Consider the following 25400-nt stretch of genomic DNA (forward strand, 5'->3'; position numbering starts at 1 on the left):
ATTAGTATCCGAAATTATTTCATAAAAGTATGACATATATTTTCATGAGACTGTTATGAAAGAAGATCACATCACACACCACTAGGTGGATTAAGAGGGGTTTTCATCTTAATGTGGATTTGTTTATCGGGTTTTCAGTCAATACTACATTAAAACGAATATCTTTGTTTTGGGACCTAACTTTTCGACGCTAGTATTGATGTATTCTTCTATGGAGTTCTATTTGAATATTACTGATACAAAATATGATCGGTACAATCGGATTTTTAGAAGTTAATAAAAGGCTATCATTCCTCTTCAAAACACTTTAGTCAATGCTTCATACTAAGAAATAAAAGGCGGGTGGGTAATGTCATTGATATAAATAGAGGACGTGAATACGAAAACTATTTATTTTCTGTTATTTAAATGTTTGTTAGCATATATTTGTCGTCAATAAGTTGTAAAGCTTGCTTTATTTAGAATTGGAACAAAGTTTTGCTCACATTGTGACGCTCCTGGTGGACGAATTTGGAAGTTCTTGGCGCCCACGTGTCGGGAATTTTGTCAGCTTCACGTATGATTTTTGACATTCCGCAAATCAACTGTACTTTGTAAACAATCAACATGGAAGCCGAAAGAAGGGAAAAAATTGTGCACAGTTATTTGGAAAATCCATTGTGGTCTGCATCTAGGCTAGCTAAACAGCTGAAACTGCCCAGAAATACCGTATGGCGCATTATCAAACGTTATAAGGAAACATTGACGATGATTCGGAAGCCTCAATCCAATCCTCGGAGTGGAACTGTCGACCGGAAACTGCGTGGAAGAATCGTGATTTGGCCAGAAAACTCGGTGCTGCCCATAGTACCGTGAGGAGAACTCGACTTCGGGAAGGAATCAAGTCGTATCGAGCTAGCAAATAGCCAAATTAGACCATAAAATAGAACAGTGTGGTCAAAATTCGTGCTCGGAAACTATAGGACCAGGTGCTGACCAAGTTCGACGGGTGTCTTGTGATGGACGATGAAACCTATGCCAAGGCTGACATCGGGCAAATTCCAGGTCGAAAATTTTACTTGGCAACGGCTCGGGGGGATGTTTCAGCCAAATTTAAATTTGTTTTTGCCGACAAATTTGCAAGAAAATTTATGATTTGGCACGGCATTTGCAGCTGTGCCCAAAAAACGAAAGTTTCCGTTACAAATAAGACAATGACATCGGAACTATAGGGACCGTGCACGAGGGCGTGGTTTAGTGGCCGACGACGACAGCGCACGAGGCGGCGAGTGGAAAAAATAATGCTACCATAGCAAAACTTGTAAACTGAGTTTGAAAATACTTTCTAGCGTATTTTCTCTGCGGATTTTTTTCCGAACCCTATGGAATTATTCGCGTGTGGTGCAAACGATTGTTCAACATCGACTGACTATTAAATTTTGAATCGAATTATTCATTCTGTATCTAAATACGGCCACGTCATTTTCTGTCATTGTAGTTGGATTTGTGTCTAATATTTGTCATATTTACTCAAATTCAAACACTCAAACGATATTCTCAGCACATTAAATGATTTTTTAATCGACTTGACCGGAAACACTGAAAAATATCTTGCTAAAACATTCTAATTTCAGACCTTTAGTAAAAATTGCTTCTGTGTAATTTCTTTTTATACTTTCACTCAAAAAAAATACCCAAAGAAAAAGTTTAAATATTTTTTAAATGAAGTAAGTTTTTCTCGAAGTTATTCTTACTTTCGCTGAATTGCAATTATTACACCACTTGCTATTACTTTATTTTCAGAGCAAAATAGCAACCCAAATAACTTTCCATTCGTCAAATTTTGAAATGGGCCACAGTTTTAGATAAATTTAGCTAGTCGATAAAAAATAACTGCCCGACTGTCAAATTTTAACTAAAAGTTCGAATAATTCACAGGATGGTCCATACTCTTAGAATGGAGAAAGAAAATAAATTGTAATCGTAAAAATGTTAGCAATCTCACCAGTACACAGTGGTTCAAAAGCGCAATTTCACGCTCTTAATTGATAACTCATAGGATCGTGGTTTTTGAGATACAGTATCTTCAGCAAAGTTGCTCAGAATGAAAGACGCCATCTTTTGGCTAATTTTATTTATGTGATTAATCCCCCTAAAAGTGAGATAAACAGTTTATTTTAGCTCAGGGCCAACATAGGGGCTAAGTTACTTCGACAAAGTTGTGCAGAAAGTTATTTCAAACAAGTTTGCTGAAGGTACTATTCCCGTAACTTGAGTGTAATTCAAGATATAATGTATTTTCTGAAAAGGGTGTCCAAAAACCAGTTTTTGTAAGAAAACATATATATTTTCAATTTATATGAGTTTTTCATGTTATACAAAGTTTTTCATCTTTAAAAATACACAACTTTCTCGAACAAACTATGCTGCTATCATTTCAGTTTAATGAAATAGAGCAATTTTTCATGTTTTTTTAAATAAAATTCTAACTTGTCTATTATCAAAAGGCGCAATAAGGTGCAGATGAGACTACTTACATATTAAACTACTTCAAAAGAGCTTTCATACCGTAGTTGAATTACTTGTCTGTGATCGTCTACAGGCGAGATATGTTCTTTTCAAATATCCTTGTCCTTGACATTTCCAATGATAAGGTTCAGTGTATTTCAGATCAGATTTTAGTATATATTCGTTACCATGGAAACTCTCACAATAAAAGATTTTTATGGACATCGAAGTCTACAAATTGAAAAGTTTAGTAATAATTACAGACGTTTTTTGAAAGTAACTGTCCGACGGTTTTTGAAAGTGAGATAAGAAGCCACGACTTTGAAAAAAGGCAATCATCATGTCGAATTACGTTATGTCATTTTTTGGTAAGCTTGTTATATAAAAAGCTCTGCGGATAGATATCCTCTATTCATCAATTAAAGTGGAGATCGATAAACAGATGTCGGGAGTATTATACACGCGAGCAATCCAGATCACTTACGAATTGGTAATTAGTTTCATTGGATCCCTTGGTTACAAATATTCGTGAATGGCCAAAACAGTCCAAGAAGAATCTGTCGAACGATGCTAAGAGTCTTTTAGCTGGTTAAGAACATTGTCAGCTGTCATAAAATAAATACAAATAACTAAAAAAAAGTTTTGATCATACTTTTCTCTACCAGAAGATGACATAACTTAATTCGATTTGATGATGATTTTTTTAAAAGTCGTGACAAAACAGTTACTAAACTATTCAATTTATAGACTTCGATGTGCAAAAAAAATCATATTTTGTGGCAAGCACCATAGTAATGAATATAAACTGAAATCTGATCTGAAATGAAGTCAATTTTATCATTGCAAATGTCAAGGACAAGGATATTTTAAAAGAACATATCTCGCCTGCAGACGATCGCAGACGAGTAATTCAACCACGGTATGAAAGCTCTTTTGAAGTAGTTTAATATGTAAGTAGTCTCATCTGCACCTTCCTGCGCCTTTTGATAATAGACAAGTTAGAATTTTATTTAAAAAAACATGAAAAATTGCTCTATTTCATTAAACTGAAATGATAGCAGCATAGTTTGTTCGAGAAAGTTATGTAGTTTTTAAATATGAAAAACTTTTTTTTTTTTTTTTTTCAATCATATAATTTATTAAGGCACACTGCTTAAGCTCTAAGATGCCAAGGGCTTTTTCTAATTTTAATTAACAAATAACTTAAAACTAGGATAGTATATTAAGATAATGTAATGACTTTGGCAGATCCCGCCTTCAGCTGGCAATCGGCACCGGCCGGCGTACTGAATGTAACACGTTGGTAAGTATCTTGGTATTAGCCGCTTTTTTCTGTCCGTGTGGGTTCGCGGGGGACACCCCCAGGCTACGAATACCAGGCGGGTGGCCCATATTCATCTCATAGACTACAGCGGCCGTCCGTGGGCAATGATGATGATGTTACGGAGGAAAATGAAAAAAAAAATATACAGAGAAGTAAATATTACGGAGAACAGAGTAAAAAGGGGATATGGGAACAAAATGACTAAGAACGACAAAGATCTAATTAGTTGACATCGAGATGGTGAAAAAACGTGGGAGGGGGAAGTAGAAAATTTAGTGACAGCAGAAAGATCTTGTTAGTTCCAATGAAGATGGTGGACAGACGAGGGATGGGGAGATTCGGGCGGATGTTAGTGTCGAACCTGTGGGTGAAGTTTCTTCTTCGCATCAGTCGAGGAACAGGGGTAACTAACGCAGATTACACTTGTATATTAATGTGTTTAAGGAATTTATATATGAGTAACATATATGATATATCCCGACTCGCCAACACATCTCGAACCGGAACATCAGGTGGTCTACCTCGGGCCCTGAGGGAGTGAAAAACTTTGTATAACATGAAAAACTCATATAAACTGAAAATATATATGTTTTCTTACAAAAACTGGTTTTTGGACACCCTTTTCAGAAAATACATTATATCTTGAATTACACTCAAGTTACGGGAATAGTATCTTCAGCAAACTTGTTTGAAATAACTTTCTGCACAACTTTGTCGAAGTAACTTAGCCCCTATGTTGGCCCTGAGCTAAAATAAACTGTTTATCTCACTTTTAGGGGGATTAATCACATAAATAAAATTGGCCAAAAGATGGCGTCTTTCATTCTGAGCAACTTTGCTGAAGATACTGTATCTCAAAAACCACGATCCTATGAGTTATCAATTAAGAGCGTGAAATTGCGCTTTTGAACCACTGTGCAGTAGCCAGTTTGACGTATATTGGAAATACGAGTCACGAAGCTAGCAACAAATAATCATTTTATTGAAACGCTGAACTGTTTTGCCTTTCTCATATAGAAAGGTTATACAATCACTTGAAAATCGACTAGTAAAAATTGGCCAAGTGTCATATGCCTTTCCACTCAGTTCGTCGAGCTGAGCAATCTATCTTTCTGTGTGTGTTTCTCGAAAATGACTTAATCGATGTAGACCAACTTAGATTCAAATGAAAGGTCTCATGGTTCTACACGGAATTCTTGAATTTCATCCGGATCCGACTTTCGGTTCCGGAATGATAGGACAAAGTGTGTTAAAAATTGTGTACCGTCACTTGAAGAGTCGAAACGAAAAAAGTAAAAAGTTGTCTAAATTGGTTTTCGAATAACGACGGCAGATAATAGTCATACACTCAAAAAAGGATCTCACTTACTTTTACACTTAGTCCGGTATTCCTAATCTTAGGTTCAAATGAAAGATCTTATGCTCCTACCGAAAATTGAGCATATTTTTCGGTTGCAATTAAAATCATGTTAGTTGATGGCCATACGAACCAACTTCGATTATACGTTCTCGGGTTCTAGTGCCCGAAATACCTACAATAGTGGAACTCCCTTCGTTTTCTCATCGATGTCAGAGAACTGTTTCATTCTGTAGGTTATACTAGTTAATGCACAAACAATCTCTTTGGTTTATTTTAAGAATCGGAGAGAAATATTTTTAATAGTATACCACAGTATTATATATGAGGATATGATTGATGTGAGAAATTACACCACTATGTTGTATTAAAACAGATTTTTGACTATTTTATTCAGCGTGAACATATGGTAACAGTGTAAAGCTATGGTAGAGTTTTTTCGCCTATTCGCCACTAATGGCGCTACTTGTTACCGTGCACGGTCCCTATATCAAAAAGAGTGTCTCCAAAAACGAATTTCGCCGTTCATTCGATCCTACGACCATCCCATAATGTTTTGGCTAGATTTGGCAAGTTGTCATTACGGCAAAGTCGTTCAGGAATGGTATGCAGAGAAAGAGGTACAGTTTTTTTTCCGAAAAACCTTAACCCACCCAACTGCCCCCAGTTCTGCTCTATTGAGAAATACTAGGCAATCATGAATAGGAGACTCAAGGCAAAGGGAAAGGTTGTCAAAGACATCAATCAGATGACGACATGGTAGAATAAGATAGCTGAAACGATGGACGAAGATGATGTGCGCCGCCTAATGAGCCGTGTTACAGGAAACAATCGAGAATTCCTTCGAAACCGTGACGAATAATTTTATCCGTATTTTTTCTTAAAAGTATGAAGAAAACGCTACATTTGTATAAAAAAGATCTTGAATTCAATAATAAATATTTGAAATACAGGCAATTGTCTTTGTTCCAATTCTATCTGAAGCAAGCTTTACTTTAGTATAGATGTTGTAACGATACATCCTGGATAAGAAGCAATAAAAGTTGCAAAACTAACACAACCTAATAATACGAGCTACTATCTATATTAGAAAGTGTGAAAGAATGATGTGAGTTTTATCCGTATTCACGTCCTCCAGTACTGTCGATTACATTACCCATACGCCTTTCTGTTTATGGCTTTCTTTTTACGTGATTTTTATTGTAGCCTTTTTTACAAATAGGCGGTGATATGCAGAATTTAAATATCGATTATTTCATTTCGAATTTGCATATTTCAGTGAAAGAAACTATGCTGTACGAGATTCATTTCTGGCTTTTAGAAGGGCCGAATTGTGGAATTGTCTGCAACATTAAACACTGCTCGGAGTATTTCCTCGATGCTCCGCCAATTGCTGGCTTCATTTGCACTCATTTGCGAAAAGTGCACAAAGCTTATCAAATTAATCTAGATTTGCACTAAACTGATGATTATTATCTCCGATTTGCCATGAAGTACTCTTTACAGTTCTTTAGACAACATTTGCAGCCATTAGAAGGGCTAATTTTTTTATAATGTTCCTCATCGTTGACCACTTTTCGCTGTATTTTTCTTCATTGGAAACGAACAAAATTACATAACCGTTCTTGATTGAAGCGAAACTGGTTCTGCGAACGTTCCGCAGCAGAACTGTGCGGATTGATTCAATACTGAACTGAATGTTTGATACTGGAACTGATCTCTGGACCTGAGCCAACCGGAATGACGGACTTGCTTTACTTTTCTCTTTACTCGTTTTACTTTGCTTTGCTCAGTTAACTGCGCAGGCTAGAATAGACGAAATATATCAAGTGTTAACTTTTCATACCTGTCCAACAGGTAACGCAAATGAAAACCGTCGGTTCGGGTCCTAGAAAGAAGTTATGAGTTTTCTCACTTGAAAACATGTAGCAAAAATTATGTGGATGCGTTAGATACTATAAGAGATATTAACGATCAAAAACTTATCACTCTCTCAGAGGGTAAATTTTAAAAAGGCCCCCCATAGTAAAGTGAATCGTATTGACGACAGAAGAAAACAGTGTTCTTTCACTAAGACAATGCGCCGTGTCACAAACCGCTCGCTACCATGGCGAATTTGTCTGGATTAGGCTTCAAATTTCATCCGCTTTTATCGCTTTTATTTTCCGGATATGGCCACCAGTGACTACTGCCAGTTCGCAGGCCCCTGAAAAAATTCTTCAAGGAAGAAGGAGCATCACTTAAACGAACGGTTACTTCAAGGGAAATGATAAACCGTTATACAAGAAAGGTATTGAAATATTAGAGAAGCGCTGGATCGATTGTGCTCTTAAAAGGGACTGTGCTGTTGAAAAAACGTTTAGTTCTGCCGAAGAAATGTATTGTTCTTTGCTGGTCCCATGACTTATTGAACTACGTTTTGTATGAATCTTGTGTGCTAAAATTAAAAAAAGAAGTTTTTCAAACGTCATTACCATCAAACCGTCAATTTTCTGCATCAAACATGACTATGTGTAGCAATAAGCAAGATAGTTTTGATTAGTTTTTGTAAATCTAAAATTATTCCTCAGATCTCGGTCAAAAAACTTCAACCGAATTATCGAAAAAAATCCGTGCTGTCATTGCAGAGCTCTACCCATTAGTGTTTGTTTTTGTTGTTATTATGGTGGGATCGGAATTTTTGACATTAATTATCGAGCAAAACTAAACGTGCAAAGTAGGAGAAAAAGTATCCAATTTTCTATTTATGGGACTTCTCGGAAAGCAACTCAATTTTGATTAGACCTCAATTTGATTTGTTCCATTTGCTTTCCTCTGTGGTAAAATTGCTTTCCTCATCAATTATTAAAAATCAATACGCGAAAAACAGGACAGGTTGAAGTTTTCTTTTTTTTTGTTTTGACAGGTGGGAGTTGACCTTTCTTTCTGCAGCAATCGACTGAAAAAGCAACGAATAACATACAGAAGCTTAGCAAAGCATTACACCAAAATTATCAAGTCATGCTGGTTCTACGTGCCAAAGTTACAGCGACGGATGTAATTACACCCACTAGTGCGATTGAGTTCATTTCGATAAGTCCTGCAGCATACTCACATGCATCGGAATCCGCTGATTCAGGGAGTGGTTTTTGTTCTTCTTCAGTGAACAGAGCAGCAGTTCTCGCATTCCCTTGCGGAAGTTCCGGCTGAGGAAAGCGTACAGCAGTGGATTAACACCCGAATTAAAGTACGTCACCAGGAAGGTAAGTGGAGTGAACAAAGCGTTGAAATTGGAGTCTCCTCTGTAGTCGGTTGACCTGAAATGGGTCGAAAAATGGGAAATTTAGTGAACACTCTCTGTGCAACTGGTTTTTCAAGCTATCGGAGTTTGGTCACGTGGCAGAGTGCCAGATCTCCGATCATTGATTTTTTTCTTCTTTCCTTTTTGGTCCTGAGCAAATTCGATGCATCAAAATTTTTATAACAAACCTTTTTTTTCGATTATTTCAAACAAATAAACATGATTGAAGTCTCTAACAATCAATCATCCACACCATTAATCAATCTAAACTCGGAACTATTGAAACGAATCGGCACGCTTCAATTACCGAACGAAATGCGCCTTGCAGCCAATCGCTACCGTTCAAAGGAAATGGATACACTGTACAGATATTTCGAGTTCGTTTGGTGCTGAAAACGTTAACTAACAGCCAACAGTAGAAATGTTTAATGAAAGGCAAATTCTGATAGCAGTTGTCGGAACAGATTGCCTCGCCCCAAATGAAACGTCTTTTACGCCAGACTACCGAACAACTTACTGTAGTACAATCCAACGACTCGAATGCAGTAGCGCACTGCAGTTGCAACTTGAAACCAATCTACCTCGGTAATGGACGTTGTTAGCACGAATGTCTTTTCAACCGACAACTTTTACGCAATTGACGCTGATTGGTAGTATTTCTAATTTAGCTGCTAATAGACGACGAATTTGCGACACTCGGCGGTGATTGATTTTTGAATGAATGCACACCCACTTCGCCGTAACTTCGTTATTGCCGCAACAATTTAATTTTAACTATTAACTCAGCTCTAATATATCGCTTTTGTTATGTATAAGAGACCTATTATCCGATAGGGTTTAGTTGTGCAATGATATACTGGTATTTTTGTACATTTTTATTCTGAAAGGGGGGTTATACTTTGGTTTTCAAGTCCCAAGTTCCAAGTCCCAATGTCTCTGACATTACACACCCGTACTTTTTTTCGTGTACTGTCTTAACATTGTTACCATACCAAAACTGAAATTTGTGTGAAAATTGCGAGCGGATGTGATGCGGTTTGTACGCAAAGCTAGTTTCAACTCAAACAAGAGCGATTGCATCATACAACAGAGCTGCTGGTCGTTTGCATTGGAGAGAAAGAAAACGAAAAGTGATCAACATTATATAAAATCATCAGCCGTTCTAATGGCTCTAATTGTTATCTAAAGAACTATTAAGATTACTTCTTGCAAATCGAAGGTAAAAACCATCAGTTTAGTGAAAATCCAAAATAATTTGATTTGCTTCGTGCACTTTTCGCTGTGCAAAAATCGTTCGTGAAAAATGTTCCGAACTGTGCTGAATAACATAGCGAATTCCACAATTTGGTCCTTCTAAAAGGCAGAAATGAATCCTGTACAGCATCTTGATGGTTTTTTTCAATGAAATATGCAAATCCGAAATAATCGACGTCAAAAATTGTTTAAAATTCTAGTAGTGAAAAAGTGGAAAGTTTCACAAGTCACCTTTATTCGTATTCACGACATCCAGTTATGTCTCTGACATTACACACCCGTACTTTTTTTTGTGTACTGTCATTGTTACCATACCAAAACTGTAATTTGTGTGAAAATAAATCCTTAAAAAATATGCATCTGAAAAAAACTAACTGATTGGTTGTATTTCTAATTTAAATGCTAATAGACGACGAATTTGCGACACTCGGCGGTGATTGATTTTTGAATTAATGCACACCCACTACGCCGTAACTTCATTATTGCCGCAACAATTTAATTTTAACTATCAACTCAGCTCTAGTATCTCGTTTTCGTTATGTACACTGAGGTCTTTTTTTATGTGGCCTTTTTCTATGCGGTTTTTTTTACGCGACTTTTTTTATGCGAATTTTCAGAGTTATGCGGTTTTTTTTTATGCGAAGTTTCAGAGTTATGCGGTTTTTTTATGCGAATTTTCAGAGTTATGCGGTTTGCCCTTCTACGGTCTTTTTTTATGCGAAGTTTCAGAGTTATGCGGTTTTTTTTATGCGAATTTTCAGAGTTATGCGGTTTTTTTATGCGAATTTTCAGAGTTATGCGGTTTTTTTATGCGTTTTTTTTATGCGGTACGTAAATTCGCATAAAAAAAGACTTCAGTGTATAAGAGACCCATTTTCCGATAGGGTTTTGTTATGCAATGATATGCAGGTATTTTTATTATTTTTGTACATTCTTATTCTGAAAAGGCGTTATAATTTGGTTTTCCAAGTCCCAAGTCCCAAGTCCCAAGTCCCAAGTCCCAAGTCCCAAGTCCCAAGTCCCAAGTCCCAAGTCCCAAGTCCCAAGTCCCAAGTCCCAAGTCCCAAGTCCCAAGTCCCAAGTCCCAAGTCCCAAGTCCCAAGTCCCAAGTCCCAAGTCCCAAGTCCCAAGTCCCAAGTCCCAAGTCCCAAGTCCCAAGTCCCAAGTCCCAAGTCCCAAGTCCCAAGTCCCAAGTCCCAAGTCCCAAGTCCCAAGTCCCAAGTCCCAAGTCCCAAGTCCCAAGTCCCAAGTCCCAAGTCCCAAGTCCCAAGTCCCAAGTCCCAAGTCCCAAGTCCCAAGTCCCAAGTCCCAAGTCCCAAGTCCCAAGTCCCAAGTCCCAAGTCCCAAGTCCCAAGTCCCAAGTCCCAAGTCCCAAGTCCTAAGTCCCAAGTCCCAAGTCCCAAGTCCCAAGTCCCAAGTCCCAAGTCCCAAGTCCCAAGTCCCAAGTCCCAAGTCCCAAGTCCCAAGTCCCAAGTCCCAAGTCCCAAGTCCCAAGTCCCAAGTCCCAAGTCCCAAGTCCCAAGTCCCAAGTCCCAAGTCCCAAGTCCCAAGTCCCAAGTCCCAAGTCCCAAGTCCCAAGTCCTAAGTCCCAAGTCCCAAGTCCCAAGTCCTAAGTCCCAAGTCCCAAGTCCCAAGTCCCAAGTCCCAAGTCCCAAGTCCCAAGTCCCAAGTCCCAAGTCCCAAGTCCCAAGTCCCAAGTCCTAAGTCCCAAGTCCCAAGTCCCAAGTCCTAAGTCCCAAGTCCCAAGTCCCAAGTCCCAAGTCCCAAGTCCCAAGTCCCAAGTCCCAAGTCCCAAGTCCCAAGTCCCAAGTCCCAAGTCCCAAGTCCCCCAAGTTCCCCAAGTTCCCCAAGTCCCCCAAGTCCCAAATCCCAAGTCACAAGTTCAAAGTCTCAGGTCTGTTCAGTAAAGTTCAATTAAGTGTTGGTCTGTTTAAAGCCAGTGAAAAATTGTCCTGTCTGGTTGTGAAATGAATTTTTAACGAAACAACTGAATTCATGATTTGAATGTTTCAAAGGGATAGAGAAATCAGTTCGACTCAAAATTAGTTTTTAAAACAGGTAAACGATTTTTTTCGTGTGCTGTCTTAACATTGTTACCATACGAAAACTGTAATTTGTTCGAAAATAAATCCTTAAAAAATATGCATCTGAAAAAAACTAACTATGGGAAAGGGGGGAGCTTAGAACCACACTGGACTAACAGTTTTTAATAGAACTACATGTCATGAGCAAATTTTTAACTGTAATTTGAATGAAAAACAACGTATACGTAAAATCTATTCAGAAGCATGAAAAATATATTTTGTACTTGACAAAGGACAAAACTTGATATTCCCCACAAAAATCAGTTCTTCAAAAAAGACACAGAATCAAATTTAATGCATAATTTTTTTGAAATGAATAATATTCATGCAAAATGATTTTTAAGATCTTTAACTGCTTGATTTTCTTCGAAAATATTGAAAAATCAATGTAGGTATTGATTTACAAAAACATTTGGAAAATGAATGTCACTTGATTATCATGAAGAGTACAAAATACACCTGAACGGTAAGCAGACGAGCAGTGAAAAAATTAGAAGCTGAAAAGCCATGATGGCAAAAGTTTAGTTTGGATCGATGTCAGATAATGACAAATATGACTAACGATTCAAAATTCCCCATGACTCGAAATTTCCCGTTATTCGAAATTCCTCATTATTCGAAATTCTCTGCTTTTTCAAGAATTGAAAGCATACCTAAAAATAAAATGAATTTAAACTAAAGGGTAATTTTTTGCTGGTATTTTTTGGTAACACTGTTTTAGATAGATCACGCGTGAGTCGTGTTTTGTGTCAATGTCAAACTGGTTTAGTTTGGTCTTTAATTTAATCACGAAACGACTTACAACGTCTAACATTTGGCAAATGGGCGCTTGCAAAGTTGATGGAAGATCCATTTTCTATCGAAAAATTGTGTTTAGCGACGAAGCTTATTTCGATTTTTTGCCCAAAATGGAAGAATTTGACATGTCTGACATGTGGTTTAAACAAGCCGGTGTCACATCCCACACGGCACCCGAAACAATGATCAAATTGAGAGCGTTTTGGGCCCGTCAATTGACCGCCTAGATCGTGTGGTTTAACGTATTTGGAGTATTTCATGTGAGGTCTTGTTAAGGTTCATGTCTGCAAGGATAAACCAGCAACGATTGACGCACTGAAAGCCAATATTGAAACATTTATTCGTGAAATACCGGCCGATATGTTGGAGAGAGTGTGCCATAAGAGGGACCTTGCGCATGGGTCATCGAAAGCGGAGCCGCGGTCAATATTTGCATGAAAACATTTTCAAATATTATATTATATTGATCGTTCTATCGATTCCAATTAAGATTTCATCCATTTTTTCATTTTTTGTGTTTTTAATTTAAATCTTATACCTCTTAAATAATCACCCTTTATATCTTAAACTAGTTGTTCCGTTTTTTTTTTATTTTTATTGAAGAAAACATTTAACGCGAATAGCATTACTTCTCAATTGAAGAATTTACAACTGAAACAATTTCCAGGCTTATTTAAATCCAAATTTTTTTATTCTAAATATTTGTTTCGACACTAGAATATGATTCAGATTGTGATCAGAAGCAGAACGAATGCTCTTATTGACCTTTCTCTTAACAGTAATCGTTTTGTAGATATTTACAAATTAAAAAAAAATAAAACTCAGGTTGTTGTAGAAATGCGCCGTTATAACTAGTTATTGTATGTTTAATTTGAGTAATTGCTCTTGTTTGTGTAGCTTTACGTTCGACTCGTTTGTTTCATGTTTTGAATTGTCATCTACTCTTCAGTTCTGAAAATGGCACCGATGTAGTACTAGTAACGCATACAAATTTCGCTCGCCTATTATGAAAATCCGTACTACTCTTGCGACAGGTTGGTGAAATTGTTAAATATACATAGCAGCAAATTATGAAATAAACTGGTGATGCAAATCCTGATATGACTCTATTCATAAGAACGTATTGCGTACAATGACTGAATTTTGCTACACTGGCAACCCAAATAGCATGTTAAGTTGCTGTCCTGCATTTTTCTACTGATTGTGCAATTTATCAGGTAAGTTCATATTACTTTTCTAGTAACTGTTGTGTTATGGAAAAAGTCAATATCGACACAATTTACTATGAACTCGTTTTGTGTGTAAGTTGTCAGTGTTAGAGTAAACAACAATAATAGTTCGTTTGAAAGTTATAAATTGAAATACAGAGCAAGCCGTTATTTGTTTGTAATGGAAGGCAAAAGTAAGCAAAAAGACATTTCTACAAGAAAATTGATCATTTCCTTGGACTGTGAAGGAAAATCCTTACACGAAATAGAAGAAATCGTTGGACGATCACATTCCACCGTACAGAATATGGTTGACAACTGGTAATACGAGGGAACTCTGAACAACAAGGCAGAAAGGGAAAGAAAACGGATCCTATCGGAAGTTGACGAACGGCTTATAGTTCGCAAAGTACGAAATAACCCGAAAATAAGTGAACCGAAATTGACGGTGGAATTGTCTCAAGATATTAACCGACCCGTTTCAACTGAAGCTGTTCGCCGCGTTCTCCGGAAATTTAATCTGTATGGTCATGTTGCCCGTAAAAAACTATTCATATCAGCAGTGCATCAGATGTAGTGACTTGAGTTCGCGAAAACCCACGTAAACAAACCGCTGGAGTTTTGAAATCAGGTAATATTCACTGATGACACAAAAATAAATTGATTTGGATCTGATGACAGACGAATTTTTGGAAGAGAGCCGAATACAGAGCTCAAATAAAAAAATTTGAGATCAACAGTGAAACATGGTGGTGGCTGTGTTATGTTGTGGAGTTGTATGGCAGCTTTCAGGCATAGCAACACTAGACTTTATCGACCGGTATATGGACAAAATACTATATATGAATATCCTAGAACGTAACCTGAACTATCCTGATGATAGTCCTAATCATTGTGCACTTGGTCACAATAATTAGGACTATCATCAGGATATTGTTTCCAACAGGCCAGTGATCCAAAACACACCTCACATATTGCTCGGGAATGGCTGTTACATAACGTTCCTAAGCAATTAAAAACACCTCCACAGTTACCAGACATGAATCCCATCCAAAACCCATGGGATAAAATTAATCGGCGGTTCAAGGATACTAACACATCAAACAAAAACACGCTGAAACAGAAAATAAAATAAATGTGGGAAAACATCCGAGCATCTTGCGCAAAGAATTAGTGGACCCAATGCCCCGTCGTTTGTAAGCCGTAATCGACGCTAAGGGAGACCACACTAAGTACTAAATTTGATATTCCAATCCGCATTCTCCAGCTACACTTAATAATGCATATTTTCATAATGAGTGTACGATCAATTTTGTAAGAAACTTTGTAATTTTGTAAGAACTAAGGCGTTTTTCTTTGCAATCGAACCACCAAATGCGAAGAATCTTAATATTTAAATAAAATGTATATTAATCTAATTCATGAAATATAAAACAAGGAAACTACACATATTTTGTTAGCTTAAATTTACTAATTGAAAAGCAAATTGTGAAAATGTGATATTTTTCGTGTGTACGATGAATTTTGTGAGTAACTGTATATATTCCAGAAACGGTGAATTCGATCGATTTGGTATATTCTGCAATGTTTCAGGTAATTGTAAGGACTAAGTAAAAACATGATTAAACCATCTAGCAGTGAGATGATACCTATTTTTATCAATCCGCATGTGTTTTTTGCATGGATATTCGTGGGTGTTTTAGTTCTCATGACATTATTTTAATTATCGTCGTTTTAAACGGCAAATCGAGATTTTAATCACTCGTTACCCTGTAATGTCGAAACTGCAAATCGTATCGAATTTCAATCTTAACGTGTGACAATAGATTCAACATTCATTATTTATGTACTTCCAGAGCCGGTATCCAGGAACTAGTATAACCCAAAATGATTCGAATGGCCATAAATTAATACGCCAAACAATTTACATCTTCTATATCTGTATGAATTTTAAAAACTGTAATTCCAGAATCGGATAAAATTCACTAATTTTGTATGGTACCTTAAGTCCTTTAATTTGAATTTTTGTTTTTAAAGCTCGATTTGGCCTTTTTGAGAAAATGATTGAGCTTTGAGAAGCGATTCGATACTGGAACCGGAATTCCCAAATCGGTGTAGCCGAAATCAATTAAATCCACCCCAGTGTAGACATCTTTGAGAAATTGTAGTCCGAATTAAAATTTGGGATTACATTCCGAATCCAAAAACGAATACTGCTTAAACTGAAATAAATGTATTTGGTAATCAACTATCCAAATCTGCAAACCCAATAAAATTGATTAATTTATATGAAATTGACATGTTTATACTAATCACCCTGTATCTACTAAACCAGAAGTCGGATCTGACTAAAAAGTAAGATGTTTTATAGGATTTTGAGACCTCTCATTTGAGTCATAGATGATTCTTAGATTTCGTTTGAATCTTAGATCGGTTCAGCCATCTACGAGAAAAATGAATTGCATTATTTTAATTTCGTTTCACATATCATCCTGTGGTTCCGCAATCAGAAGTCGGATCCAAACGTAATTCAGGAACCTTGTTTAGGAGTATACTACTTTTCATATGAATCTGAGTTTATAGAAAACGGTTTAGCCATCTCCGAGAAAATTGAGTGAAATTATTTGTCACACACGCATTTGCTGATCTCGACGAACTGAGTCGTATGGTATATAGAAGTTATGTTCTTCCAGCATTTATTGCTGTAAATAGTTTAAATCAATATAATTATGGAATTACTTTCAACTCTAAAATGCTGATATCATCTGGTTTACTTTTGCCATATTCGAATGATTATGTTGCCAAAAACGAACCTGCTAAAATCGGTCCGAGGCAAATTGTCATGAAAAAGGATGCTGTACACAGTCTTTTGGGTACTTAGAAACAAATGTATGTAACAGTATAAAAAATCGGGTTTTATGTTGCTCCGAAGCATTTCTTTGCCAGACAGCGTTCAAAACTTATACTGCTAGAATAGGGGGAAAAGTCGCTTGTACAAAAATGTCGATATCTCCGTTGAAATGGACGGATTTTAACAATTTATGGTTTGTTGGATAGCTATTACCGTGTGGAATCTAAGTATAGAAACATATTCTGTTTTCAAGGTTAAGTGTGACAGGTACTGTCAAAAAACTAAAAATTTTGACATAAAATTTCGTATAACTCAAAAAGTAAACATCCGATCTCAAAACCATTCAATAGCGTTCTGGGTGACGGGGAGACCTTTCATTTGCGACTAGTTTGATCAAAATCGGTCCAGCCATCTCTGAGATCTCGACCTCTTTAGTTGACAACACACATGCAGACACACACACGGACATTTGTTTAGTTCGTCGAGCTGAATCGATTGGTATATGACATTCGGCCCTCCGGGCCTCGGAAAATTTTTCCAAAGTTTGAGCGAATTATATACCTATTTTTTATATATATGAAAAAAGGTACAAATTTTTTATTAATTCTTAAAATTCAAATATCTCAAAAAATGAATTTTTCTTATTCAGCATAAAATACTGTCAAATTTTTAGAATAGAAAAATAATATTTGATAGTTACATATTTATAAAATGATGTAAATTTTTGAAAATCATGAAAAGTTTTTTTTCCATATTGTTCATCAAACGCTAAATTTATAGTAAAAAAGATGTTAATAAAAATTTTGCTCTAGGATTCTTGATTCTCGCAACAAAACAATTTCCCCGGTTAGAAACTAGCTCCGTGTTCAAGTTTCGTCTCTGTGGTAACATTTTAGCGGTTTTCATTACATAGATGCATTCGCATGTCATGTTTAAAATCCTTTTTTCTCGTTAGATACTGATCAAATGATCAAAACTAGCTCAATGGGGCTTAACTTAAGTCTTAACATAATCAAAAACCAAATTACCTATTTATAAGATTGATTCTTATAAATTCTATAAACTTGTGAAATTCAGTCATTTGAAGACTGGCCCAGAAAGTATGGACGCAAACAAAAACCGCTGCCATTTCGTTATGGTTCAAAATATGTTAATTTTTATGGCTGCATCATGTTGTTTACACTCTTCTCTAACCACTTGTACAGTTGTTTTACTCGTTTTCATTAGTTTGTTTCAAAATGCGTGGACTTTCAGCAGAACATCGTCGAAAAATTGTGTACAAATGGTGCACAGAACGCGGACTGTCACTGAGAAAGATAGCAAAAATGGAAGGAGTAAGTGAAAAAGCCGTGCGAAATGCAATCAGGAAGTTCGGTGAGGATAACACCTTTGAGGATAAACCGAAAACGGGTCGAAAAAAGGTCCTGCTAATCCTCAGTTGGATAAACGTATACTGAAGGCGTTCGAGCAAAAGAAGGAGGTTTCAGTTCGGGATGTGGCAAAGTGGGCACTTTGAAGTCAAATGTTCTTCGTGCTGAAGAACGTTTGAATCTTCGAACCTATAAGAAGCAGAAACAACCAAAACGTAGTCCGAAACAAGAAGTATCGATCAGGCCGAGGGTTCGAAAGTTGTACAATACGATTCTTGCTGGAAATTTGAACTGCATATTCATGGACGACGAAATCTACGTGAAACTCGATTACAAATCCTTGCCAGGATCACAATATTATACGGTGCGAGAAGGGCAAGTGTTAAACCAGTCCGAGACATCGGTTGAAGTCGAAAAATTTGGTAAGAAAGCTATGGTCTGGCATGTAATTTGTAGCTGTGGTAAGATTTCGGAACCCTTCATCACCACTGCTTCAATGAACAGCGAAATATACATCAAGGAATGTTTACAAAAACGACTTCTACCCATGATTCGAAGCCATAAGGATCCCGTTGTCTTCTGGCCAGATTTTGCTTCTTGGCACTACTCGAAATCAACGGTAGAATGGTATACTACCCAAAAATGTCACTTTCATCCCAAAAGACATGAATCCACCAAATTGCCCACAACTTCGACCAATTCAGGTATTTTGAGCATTAACGAACGCACATCTTAGGAAACATGTCCCGGCAGCCGAAACCATTCAACAGTTCGAAAAAGATTGGAGAAAAGTGTCAAAACTTGTCGCCAAGAAGTCTGTACGGAATTTAATGAGTAACGTTCGCAAGAAGGTACGCCAGCTAGTCTACAATGGCTAAGTAGCAAATGTTGAGAATATTATTCTGTTGTAGTCTAATATTATCAGTTTATCGAATAAAAATTGAATACCTAACACTTGTGAATTATTTACAGCGAAATCATAGTGCGTCCATACTTTCTATGACAGTCTTTAATGAATTGAGTTTGCGATGAATAGATTCATATGTAGAATTTTGTCGCCTATGAAATTCACAGTTTGCTCTGTACTATAACCAAAAATAATGTAAATCTGAAACCGAATGAAGAGACTTTGTTTCGTTACGTTCGTCACAAATTTTCAGAACACGTCGTAATATTTTTGTTATTTTCTGAGTAGAATGCCACTTTCGAATGATTTCGCCAGCAAATGAACACTCACCAGTACTGCCACATTTTCCGCGCATGGAAGGGTAGATTGCAGAGGGCAAACGTTAGCACTACAACCATCAACATCCGGATGACCCCTCGGCGGGCTCGCAGCACATTGTTCGAAGAGTGCGACATCTGCGTCAGCTGGGTGCCGTGGCGCTGGTGGAAGCTGTTCTGTGATCGCCAAGTTGTCACAACTACTTTGTCCGATTCAACGGAAACCTGAAAATGACAGCGGATGGTTAGTTGAGTCAATAAAATTTTTCATAGTCATCATTCAATGCTTCCGATGCCAATTATCATCGGAATTACTGACCTGACTTTCGGTGACTCCTGCTGCTCGCTTTTCGTATTTTTGGCTGGGCTTCCGGTTGTAGTTGGCGGAATAGTTAGAGGAAGTGGTGTTCTGCAGGGCAATATGTCGCTCCAATCCCCGTGAGCTTTTCCACAGGGCTATCGCTATTCGACTATACAGGACCTGTTTGTCGGAGGAGGTGAAGAAACAACCACGTATCAATTTCAAAAGTTCGTTCGGTTTCACTCCGAGTGCCCGAAAGGGTGGTGGCGGGTGGCTTACCGTCATGACTAGCAGCGGCAACAGATAGAGTAAGGCAAAATTAATGATATCGAATAGCTCCGAGTTGAATGCTTTCCGATCGATAATACATATGGTTTCCAACTGGTCGTTCCCGAGGTTGTTGGTAATCGTTCGAACAAAGATGAACTTTGGCACCGAGTACACGGCCGATGTGATCCACACGGCCACTATCACCAGCTGCAAGGATAGAAGAAGCAAACGAGACAAAGGGTGAGATGTCCATTTTTCACATACACGAGCGAATAATGGGACGATTAATGTTTCCTGTCAATATTGGTCATGTAACTGACATCGGCATCTTATAAAATGAAACGTCTGTGGAAATTTGCACTGCATAGAGGTTATAGCTTAGATGTTTGTTCAGAAGTTTCAGTAAGGCGGCTGGTCATTGTTTGCACATAGTTTGAATTGATCTTCAGTAAACCACATCTTTTGCATTGCATTGGTACTTGGAAGGTAAACCATTGCCATTTCAATTTGCATCTTGATATAATGTACGGCATTAACGTAAGCTGTTTTGTTTTCAGCCAATATGGATTTTAATGAAGGAAAAGTTGTTGTGTGATAATAACTTGTGATTCAAATAGTTTAATTATAGCATTTTTCATAAGTTCCTTTGCAGCATTCAAACGAGCCCGAAATCGATTGTGTCCTCATCGAGAAAATTGCGAGCATAGAAAAAGAAGCTGTTTGAATCCACCTATTTGTGTGATGATATTTCTCTCATATTATCAAAACACTGTTCATTGAATCTTGAATAAAAACAATAATGTGATCAGTTCAGTTTTTTGAGTTCTTGACCAATATTTCCAAAACTTTCGGTTCGTTTGAACAGCAACTAACAAAAGACAAATAAACAAATAAACAAATAAACAAATGAACAAATAAACAAATAAACAAATAAACACGGGACGGGTATAGCGTGATGGGATAGTCGATACCTATCACGTAGCCCACCTGGGTTCGATCCCGCACATAGGGTCAGAAAGATTTTATGGTCCGAACACCTTCAGGTGTTAAAACTTCTATAATTGAAACAAAAAAAAAACAACAATGCACGCATCGTTCGTGTTGTGTTTTCTTATTCCACGTTGCGCGTACCCTGCCCATACTCGCATATCAGTCCCATATCGATTTTCGCCAATTTTGAGTTAGCTTAAGGAATGCAATCTATCCTTAATATACTCTCAGAAATTGCAATAAAAGTTTATGGTTTGTTCAGAAAAATGTGAAAAAAATATCAACCTATGTCTGTCCCATATGCAAAGTACCCGCATATCAGTCCCATTCAGTGCAAATATCAATAATTTCATTTGTTTCAATATTGGAATAGCAAAGGTGTAGTACCGATATTTCATGTAATAATACCACGATTTAGCATTAGGTAGCACAATAAATCAAAAAATTCGAAAATAAAATTTTAATCGTCTTTTTCTCGACATGCCGATTTTCCATATGGGACTGATATGCAAGTATGGGCACTACCGGTGTTGTACATATTGTCATTCCATAAGGCGGTTTGAATGCTTTGACACTCATCGCCCTGTTACTGCGGAACCGGAGGTCGGATCCGGATGAAATTTTACAGTAGCTTTTGAGACAATTTAAACCAAACCAAGATTTGTGAAAATCGGTTCAAGCATCGATGAGAAATCGAAGTGAGTTGAATTTTCGGAGTTTTTCTTCGCTACAATGCTTTCGGAACAGGAAAAGGGAGAAACAGTAGTGCCAAATTAAGTTTATACGCCCAAAAACTAACACGTTATGCAAACTAGAAGAATTTATCAGACAGTTTTATGGGATTTGTACCTGTTCTTGAAAGAATACTTATGAAATTGAAATTTTTCCGCTTATCACGCTTTAGTTCCGGAACCGGAAGTCGGATCCGGTTAAAATGTTCAATTTTTTTCAGAAAACTATTAGACCTTTCATTTAATTCTAAGTATGTGAAAATCCGGACCTCGGTTAAAAATTCGGTTTTCACAGTGATTGCAAAATCAAATGAAACCAAGCATTTGTAATTTAAACCTCCTGCACGTCCAAGTGCATTAGATTTATCTCTTTGCTCGACTTCAATTCGACTAGATAGCACCTGGAAAGTATTTCCTGATTTACACGGTAGTGATCATTTACCAATCATCATCTCAATTAGCAGTAACAACGGCATTGCTAATTCAGTTTATATTCCATATAATTTGACAAAAAATGTTGACAGGATTAAATACCAAGGTAGTATCTCAAGTACATTGAACTCAATGAAAGAGCTTCCCCCACTTGAAGAATATGACTTCCTCGTTTGTTCGATTTTGGAGGCCGCAGAACAAGTCCAAACCGAACGATTTCTTGGCCTATCGTCTAACAGAAGGCCTTCAAACCCTTGGTGAGACAAAGAGTGCTCAGATGCTAAGCACGCGAGACAAAACGCTTTCAAGACGTTTTTAAAACGAGGAGGAGGAACTCCTCAGAATTTTGAAAAATTCTTGACTTCAGAAACCAAGTACAAGAGCATACTGCGGGCCAAGAAATGTAGCTATTAGAGACATTTTGTCGAAGGTTTGTCAAGAAAAACCTCAATGAGCACTCTTTGGAATACGGCCAGACGAATGAGGAATCGTAACGTAGGAAATGAGAGTGAGGAATACTCGAACCGATGGATATTTGATTTTGCGAGGAAAGTTTGTCCAGATTCTGTTCCTACGCATACGCATAGGGAACCTTTTTCAAATAATGGTTCCATTGATAGCCCCTTTTCAATGATGGAATTTTCCATAGCACTCATGTCTTGTAACAATAACGCCCCTGGGTTGGACAGAATTAAATTCAACTTGGTGAAGAATCTGCTTGACCTCGCAAAAAGACGTTTGTTGGAATTGTTCAACAAGTTTCTTGAGCAAAATATTGTTCCACCTGACTGGAGACAAGTGAAAGTTATCGCCATTCAAAAGCCGGGGAAACCAGCTTCCAATCACAACTCATATAGACCCATTGCGATGTTGTCCTGCATCAGAAAATTGTTCGAAAAAATTATTCTACGACGTCTCGACACTTGGGTCGCGACGAACGGTTTGTTGTCAGATACTCAGATTGGCTTCCGTAGAAATAAAGGGACGAATGATTGTCTTGGATTACTTTCGTCTGACATCCAAATTGCCTTCGCTCAAAAGCAACAAATGGCATCTGTATTTTTAGACATTAAAGGAGCATTTGATTCAGTTTCCATTGATGTTCTTTCAGACAAGCTCCATCTTCATGGACGATTATAAATAAAAATTTGTACAACCTTTTGTCAGAGAAATGCATGTTTTTTTACATGGCGATTTGGTAACAATCAGAATTAGCTACATGGGTCTCCCGCAAGGGTCATGCCTCAGTCCGTTCCTGTTTAACTTTTACGTGAATGACATTGACAGCTGTCTAGTAACCCCATGCACACTAAGACAATTGGCAGATGATGGCGTGGTTTCAGTTACTGGACTCAAAGCTAATGATCTGCAAAAACCATTGCAAGATACCTTAGATAACTTGTCAGTTTGGGCTGACAAGAAAGCATGATCCAGCGCAGCTTCAGCTTCATATGATGGGAAGAAAGATCTAACAGGTTTTGACTTTCAAATACCTCGGGGTGTGGTTTGATTCAAAATGCACGTGGGGAGGACACATTAGGTATCTGATAACGAAATGCCAACAAAGGGTAAATTTTCTTCGAACAATAACAGGATCTTGGAGGGGTGCTCATCCGAAAGATCTAATAAAATTGTATCAGACAACGATACTTTCAGTAATGGAATATGGATGCGTTTGCTTTCGTTCCGCTGCAAACTCTCATATTATAAAACTGCAGCGAATTCAGTATCGTTGTTTGCGAATTGCTTTAGGCTGCATGCATTCGACACATACAATGAGTCTTGAAGTTCTGGCGGGAGACTGCTAATAAGATGTGAGGTACTGAATCACCTGGTTATTAATAACTTCGAAAGGCTAGTTGAGCTTTAATCTCAAACAAAATTCATGACAGTATATTTTAACCATATGTCACAGAAAATCTGAAGGGTTGATATATTCCAATCCGTGTCAGCCTCCTAAATGTCCCTGACTCAACTTTATTTTTCGACACATCCATGCAGCGCAAAGTGCGTGGAATCCCGGAACACCTATGCTCGTTGGAAATCCCAAAAATATTTACAAGGAAGTTCAGGCATATTGACTCTGAGAAAATGTTTTTCTCGGACGGATCACGAATTGAAGAGGCTACTGGGTTTGGTATATTCAGCAATAATGTTTCGGCTTCATTTAGGCTTCTAGAACCTGCATCTGTTTATATAGCAGAGTTAGCAGCAGTTCATTATAGTTTAAGTGTAATCGTCACATTATCTCCAAACCATTATTTCCTCTTCACAGATAGTCTGAGTGCAATTGAAGCCATTCGCTCAAACATGACAGGCAAGACTGAACCGTTTTTCCTGGGCAAAATGAAACAGTGCCTGAACGACATATTGAACAATAATTATCTAATCACTATAGTCTGGGTCCCGGCTCATTGCTCCTTTCCTGGCAATGAAAGAGCCGATATTTTAGCCAAACGTGGCTTTATTGAGGGTGAAATTTATGAGAGATCGATTGCTTTCAACGAATTCTATAGCGCGTCCCGCCAAAGAACAGCTGGCAAGCTTCTTGGGATAAAGATGATCTGGGTCGGTGGATGTTTTCAATTATTCCTAAAATATTGACTAAGGCATGGTTCAGGGGACTGGATGTGAGTAGGGACTTCATTCGTGTGATGTCCAGACTCATGTCCAATCACTACACGTTAGATGCACATCTCCTTCGAATTGGACTTTCCGAGACTAATCATTGTGCTTGTGGCGAAGGCTAGCGCGATATTGATCATGTCGTTTGGAAATGCATGGAGTATCGTGATGTCAGATCTCAACTAATAAATTCCTTGCGTACCCAAGGTAGACTATCTAATGTCCCAGTTCGTGACATTCTTGCTTGTCGTGACCTTACATACATGAAACTTATTTATCATTTCATTAAGCCCATTGGAGCTCCAATTTAAGTTTTATTATATGTTAGACTCCTTTCTCTTCCATGAGTTCAACCAATAGCCAACTATATTATATTGAATTAATGTGATAACCTGATACAAACAAACTTGAAATAGTTATAAGATCATGTCCAAATGAATGTATTTTATTTAATGTAATTTATAATAGCAAATCGCTTGATAAAAACAATGTTTAGATTAACTAATGAATACCAAAATACTAATATGATATTCGAAAGGTATTAGGTTTAAAGTACTGTGTATTGTGGATGCCACGGCGAAGAAAAACTTATGTATATTGCCTATGAACTAAACGTATTTATGAAAAAAAACGTGATTAATTCACCTAGCAGTGAGATGATACCTTTTTTTATCAATACGCATGTGTTTTTGCATGGATATTCTTAGGTGTTTTAGTTCTCATGACATTATTTTAATTATCGTCGTTTTAAACGGCAAATTGAGATTTTAATCACTCATTACCCTGTAATGCCGAAACTGCAAAACATATCGAA

The 25400-nt window shown here is 37.4% G+C and overlaps 1 protein-coding gene across 3 annotated transcripts in view; it reads right to left on the reverse strand.

The window, feature by feature from the left end:
• Positions 1-25400, reverse strand: part of LOC131428258 (trissin receptor) — a 280163-nt gene that overhangs the window by 13508 nt on the left and 241255 nt on the right. For all 3 annotated transcript variants that reach the window (XM_058592053.1, XM_058592050.1, XM_058592051.1), the window contains exons 5-8: positions 19818-20015; positions 19557-19718; positions 19251-19462; positions 8263-8464 (exon numbers count right to left, since the gene is read on the reverse strand). In XM_058592053.1, coding sequence (XP_058448036.1) covers positions 8263-8464; positions 19251-19462; positions 19557-19718; positions 19818-20015 — 774 coding nt within the window. The remainder of the gene's footprint in view (positions 1-8262; positions 8465-19250; positions 19463-19556; positions 19719-19817; positions 20016-25400) is intronic.

The sequence above is a fragment of the Malaya genurostris genome, chromosome 2, assembly GCF_030247185.1.
Source record: "Malaya genurostris strain Urasoe2022 chromosome 2, Malgen_1.1, whole genome shotgun sequence".
NCBI classification, from domain to species: domain Eukaryota; kingdom Metazoa; phylum Arthropoda; class Insecta; order Diptera; family Culicidae; genus Malaya; species Malaya genurostris.